This window comes from Rhea americana, unplaced genomic scaffold (assembly GCF_003343005.1).
Source record: "Rhea americana isolate MKP2758 unplaced genomic scaffold, rheAme1 scaffold_384, whole genome shotgun sequence".
Taxonomy (NCBI): domain Eukaryota; kingdom Metazoa; phylum Chordata; class Aves; order Rheiformes; family Rheidae; genus Rhea; species Rhea americana.
This window is the reverse complement of record NW_028186517.1, coordinates 475110-481304: the sequence shown is the minus strand read 5'-3', so window position 1 is coordinate 481304 and position 6195 is coordinate 475110. Positions and strand designations below refer to the sequence as shown.

At 46.0% G+C, this 6195-nt stretch overlaps 1 protein-coding gene across 1 annotated transcript in view; it reads right to left on the bottom strand.

Moving 5' to 3' along the window:
• Positions 1 to 947: 947 nt before the first annotated feature.
• RBM6 (RNA binding motif protein 6) overlaps positions 948 to 6195 on the bottom strand; it is a gene marked incomplete at its 3' end in the record, with an annotated part of 46295 nt that continues 41047 nt past the window's right edge. Inside the window, exons 7-8 of the mRNA XM_085313398.1 lie at positions 2698 to 2772; positions 948 to 1008 (exon numbers count right to left, since the gene is read on the bottom strand). Coding sequence (XP_085169524.1) covers positions 948 to 1008; positions 2698 to 2772 — 136 coding nt within the window. The remainder of the gene's footprint in view (positions 1009 to 2697; positions 2773 to 6195) is intronic.

The following is a 6195-nucleotide window of genomic DNA, read 5'->3' as shown; positions in this document are numbered from 1 at the left end:
AAAAAACAAAACAAGCAAAACCCCACCCAGGTCAGTAAGAGGCATGTAACACAATCAGTCTTCACAGCATCTTAAAGGCTCTGTTTAATTTGCTCCTCAGCAGTTTTGATTACAATCTGCAGTGGTGTTGACCAAGCAAGGCAGTTATATGAACTCTGCCTCCCTAATGCTGCTGGAGGAGCCATAGTGAAAGGAAAGCACAATATCCACAGGAACAGTGCTTCAGTAAATGGAGCTCTGCACCAGCAGATATTTTAATGACCTTCTGCCTAGGGCATGTGGCAATAAAACATCAGAAATCAGCTTGAAAAAAAGCAGCAGAGTCCAAGCTTATACAGCACCTGCTTTATCTGCTCATCCAAAAGAAAGTAGTTCCTGAAGAGAGTGTGTTTTGGCACTAGCTCCACTCCAGCCTAAAAGAGCAGAGGTGCTGCTGGGGTTGGGAGAAGCTCCTGCACGAGGCCCAACACTGTTGCACGCAACAGCCTTCCAGTCACCAAAGTGAGTTTAGCAGTTCAAGTCTGGAATTCACCTCTTATCTGGGGAGCCTCAAATCAGTAACATTAAAAACATGCAGCTGCCAAGAGAGATGGGTTGGAGGGAAGACATCTCACTCATGGCCAACAGACCCAGCTCACAGTCCTGGAAGAGACACAACCTCTAACACCATGTGTGAGGAATGATGCCAAAACAACAGGAAGGAAAGGTAAGGTATCTCTCCACCAAGACTCACAAGAGCAGAGAGAGCCTGGCAGCAGCACATCCACATGCAACAACTTTACAACAGACAGGGAAAAGGGTCTACATGAAGCAAGATTAATAATGCCCCTATATAGCTGCTCAACTAATGCACCACAAGCACAGAGAAACCAGAAGATAGAAACTTACTTGTTAGGGCAAATGAAGCTTTTAATGCATAAAATGCAAGGGGGACCAGATATACTCACCATCTCTTGGGAGCTTGCAATAGGAGCAGGAAGATCTGTAGCCCACAGTACACACCTTACACTGCAATGGAAGATGGACAGCATGAGGCAGTCGCATTTTGAAGGTGGTGGGAGCAACATACTCCAGAGGGTCAAACACTGCAATGCTTTTGAATAGCAAGTTATAGCCATGGAAAAGTTACGGAGACAGTCTGAGATAGGGGASAGGCAATGTCAGCAGGAAGGAAGCAAAACCTAGGCTGAAATGCAAGGAAAAAGCTCACATGGCTCACAGCTGGGACTGGCTTGGGAACAGAAGGATTTTCACACAGCTTCTGAGCACAGATTTGTTCACACCACTGAGGTACTTCACTAGTAACCCAGACAGAACCTTTCCCCTCCCACATGATGCTGGGTAAAAAAGCTCCACGTTGGATACCGTACTGCCAACTACCATATTGCTTTGTAGAATCCTGTTACTTTTGTTTTTTCATGTCTCAGCTGACTCCCGAAGTAGTGACACAGTCGTTTGAGCTAAAAGGCACTTCTACATGCTGATGCAATTCTCTGCACAGGGACAGTCAACAAACACGCACCTGCCAACTGAGAGGTGAAGCTGAATGGGCTGGAAAAGTCATCCCAGAAATACCATGGAAAGAGTAAGCGCTGCACCATCACTGTTCTCTCTGACTATGGCATCCCTAACTCCCTGCTCAAGCTCTTCATAAATGCATTGATTCTCTTTCATATTAGTTTTTCTTCTGAGGCCCTGCAAAAGTTCTGAGGCATAAAATAGCTCTTCAAGGTCATGCTTGTGCCCAGAAACTGTAGGGATATATACTCCAGATACTTCTTGTTGCACTGAGAGCTACTGTGAAACTGCTGCATGGTTCTTCTGTCTCTACCAGATCCCTGGAGCATTGCAAGCACAGACAAGGACAGTAGCAGTCCCTAACAGTGGCTTTGCTGGTGATTGGAGTGTGTCCTGTTAGTCTCAACGAGAGTCTTGGTACACTAATGTGATCCAGTGGACAAGGCAGGAATAWAAGAGCCCCTTCCCACCCTGCTGCAACCACTTGGCTTGCAGTCAGTGGAAATGGGGGTAACAACCCCAGCTCTTCACTCTAGCACTTCAGCACCAAGCTACTGCAGGTGAAATCATCTGTTCTGGAAGACTCATAGGAAGAGCATGGGAGAGCACTCGTGACCGACTGTGCCACTTGAGCAATCGTGCCTCTCTAGAAAGGGGCAAGTCCCAGCCTATATTAACTGCTGCCTGGATGCCACACTTATTGCACTTATATCTAGATCACAAGCTCCTGTGTGATGACAGAGAGGAGGTTTGCACTATTACAGTGGTAAAAGCCCTAGTTATCTGGGCAGCGGAAACACTCACGGTTACACAGGCAAACTACAGCAAAACTAGCTCATTTTTGGTTGGCAGGATCAGTACCTCATTTTGGCTTTTAAGGAGAATGGATCCATATACACATCCCCAGTCTCACACGTTAAAAGGGAGCTGCTGCATAGGAAGGAAATTGCTCTGTGTACAGGCACTTGCTACTTGTAACAAAGAAACAGGCACTCATAGGCAGTAACGAAAAAAGCTAAGGGAAACACAGAAGCTTAGAAGATGCAARAGCTTCAGGACAGGTTTTACCCTTAAGGCTCTTCAGCCACTAAGAAAAATGTCTAATGCTCTTCTCTGCTACTACTGCCCAAAAAGCCAGCAGAGGAAACAGAACACAGCTTTCTTTGACCATGTACTTACACGTTTGCAGCGCCAAAACTCTGGGCATGGAGTGTACTCAAGGGTCACTTCTTTGCCGCCAATCGAAAGGGTTCCCTGTTGAGACAACGAGATAAATGACACATGTGCCCAGCACAATGAGACGACTCAAAGGCAAAGAAAAGGGTTAAAACTCTGATTTCTAAAGGCCTTGTTTCACAAGTGAAACAGAGAAGTCACCTGGCTCAGTTGGCTGGAGCTTTGTCATGGAAGTGTCAGGGAAAATGCCTGTGCCCTGCTCTAGCACTGAGCTACAAAGCTGCATATTCGCTCCAAAGCAACTGGGCAAAAGAGGCTTTGCCACTTCCCAGGAAGAGCATGGATGGAGTAACCTAAGCACAAGATGGACACTGCTTTAACTTGCTTTTGTCCACGTGCTGGAAAGGGGCAGCTTGACAGCCTCCTTCACACTAGCTACCATCAGACTGGGATCAAGGCAGCTACTTGAGGAGGAATACAAGGGAAAATACCATCAAAATGAGAGAAATGTGGTACTTGGGTTAGTCTTCATGTTATTCATGAGACCCTGACCTTCCTGCAAGAAAATATGCCAGCACACAGCAAGGTCACTGGCTGTGAAAGTGGTGAGCCATGAAGTTCCCAGTGGTGCTCATCAGATGCAGACATGGCCTGTGCCCAGGCACACAGGACACAGGCCGAGCAGCAAACACACAGAGCAGACGTGGCTCCTGATGGAGTTCAGCTCTCAAACACCTGACACGTAGCATGTTTGACGCTGAACCTGCTCCAAGCCAGGGAAGGCACTCGGCACAGCCAACGTTTGCCTGCACGCAGGTGCTACAGGGAGTCTGAGAGGAAATTTCAGATGCTGATGTTTTAGTTTTGAAAAAGGGCCACAGCCCCTAAAGAGAGAAGCTCTCTAACAACGCTATGATTCAGTTCCAGTATGTGCCAGTGCACAGACAGGAGCACTTCTATACTCCTCTCCAGTTGGCACATGGAAGGGGGATGTGCCCAGCACATCCCATGCACAGCCAATGCATCTCTCCACAAACAAGTCTTTGCTCACAGTCAGCCATACCCATCTCATGGCAGCTGGCCTGGAYGCAGCTCCATGAGAGGCTCCCTACTGATTCCCAGGAGCTGATTATTCTCAGTCATGTAGGATCTTTCAAGGCTGGGGATCATCTCAAGCTTCTCTTTACATTATACCTGCTGCTCTTGTATGAGCTACTATTGGGGAAAAAAGACCAACGTAAGAAAATCAGAGCAAACATACAAAAAAAAAAAAAGAAAGAAAGAAAGAAAGAAAAAATAAAAGACCAGCCAAGCCATGTTGTCTGCCTTTACCACAAGCATCACAAGACAATAATGAGACTTAGACCCACTTCTCCCAGGTTCCAAGGGAGCAGTCACTCTTCTGGCCTATTTCTCAATGGTGCAGAGGGGTGTCAGGGAGTTGCAAATAGCTTCCTCAGTACTCTGACCCAGGAACCTAGTCACTCAAGGGTCCACAGAGCAAACCACGAATGTAAGAAAACAAGTTCCCAGAGTTAATATTCAAAACTTATGATAGAGCCATGCATTTATTGTTGTGGTGAATGTGACCGAGATGCTAAGAAACAAGGAAGGAAGGAGGGAAGAGTTTACGGGAAGGCATCACTCAGCAATGGCACAACAATAATCCTTTAGCCCCTATGAAAAAACACAGCAGAGAAAGTTGCAGACCACAGAAAGAGGTGCCCACCTGGCACTGCCCACTCCCTAGAGCAGGGTTTCACCACCTCCCCTCCTCTGTAGCCTGATTTTTATGGACCAAGGCCATACTGTTTCCCCTAGGCCTATATGCATTTAACACATAAAAGGTTTCCTTTCTGCTATCCAGCTGTTTAAACCCTGCTTTCCAGCCTGGATTTGCCTTTCCCTTCTACAAAGCTGAGCTATTGCTAGACCTGGCCGAGAGCTGCCCAGAGCACAGTTGTGTCTGCAACCCCAGACACAAGCAACCTCCTCAGGAGCTACTCACAGCATWGAGTACTGGGTTTTTTTTAACATGTCTAGGCAAAGGTTTGTACCTGGGGCTTTAAGGCACACGAGCAAACGCTAAGTGAGAAAGACAGGGAAGTGGAAATCAAGGCTCTCCCACCGGGATTGTGTCAGCCCCTTCAAGATGGACGTGCTCCCTCTCCCAGGCAGGGCACCCGTCACATCACACACTCAAAGACAGGCAGCGGCAGGAGGGAGATGGCTAGAAATGCCAGCGCCAGCCGCAGAAGATTGACCGYGCACAGGCAGGGAGAGAAGGCAGGGTGCACATCCTTGCAAGCAGAGCTGCGCCTGCTCTCTGCGAGCCTGGGCAAGTCCTTGGAAACCTCAGCCAGCCATCAGCAAGGGAGCCAGAGTCCATCTGACGAGCTTCGGGAACAAGCACAAGACATTTGAGGACCCTTCTGCTGTTAGGACAAGTGCATCACATAGCTTCATTCTTCCACCAGCTGTTGAGGACAACTTGCCAAAAAGCTCTTATTTTTCCCTTTACAGAAGTTTTTTTTTTTTTTAAGTGTATGTGGTGCTGGTCCCTGCTGTAAATTCAGTTCTCAGAGACTGCAAAAGGTGTCACTTGCATAATTACTAATTTCCTTAACACCCTGCTGATTGCCTGCTCATTTTTTCAAGCTCTGATTTCCTGTTAATAAAGTCATTTTCAAGGTTGCAATCATCATTTAATCACACCAAAATGTGTCTTTCATTTAGGACATGCATTGTCACGATCCAGCATCTCAAATGACTTTAAATTCCTCATTCCCCCATTTTGTTACGAGATTCTAGCCCGGATATTTTCAAAACCTTTATTTCCTCTAAACCTTGTCACTGCTTATTCTTATTTAGTCATATCTTGTTCCTTTTCCCCACAAAATGTTTTGGATTAAATTCATTAACTTTCTGTTCACCAGTTCCAACTGAGCGATCTTTGTGAAGCTACAAAGAGTATCAAAATGTTTCAGGAAGAGCGCTGGCAAAAATAAATAAATAAAGCAAGCCAAGGATATGCCACATCACGATGCTACCCAGATAGCAATGAGCTCTCCTCTATTCACTTGTTTTATCACGGACCTCTAAGCAACTCACCTGTGTTGTACTTGTTAATTCTTCTTCTGTAGGATTTTCAACATGCTGTACTTACGAGCAACTCAGCCTTTTCTTTTTAAATCACTTTGCTAAAGAAATATCTCTCTAGTCCTCCCAGTAAGGAGCTTCTCCTTCAAAATTAACAGTAAGCATGCAGTTGACTCAGTAGGGAAGGGTTTAAAAGGCACTACAGCTCTGCAGTACTAGAACACAGAGCTCCTCAGCGATGGAAACGCCAAGCTTTTGAAGGGTACCAGCAGCTTTTGCTTTTGGCTCTGAATTTTCAGATTAATCAAAACAGAGCATCAACACTTTTACTGCTGGAAATCAATGTTTTATGTTATTGTTAGTTGTCTTTCAAATACAATTATACATCTTTTATCACTTAGA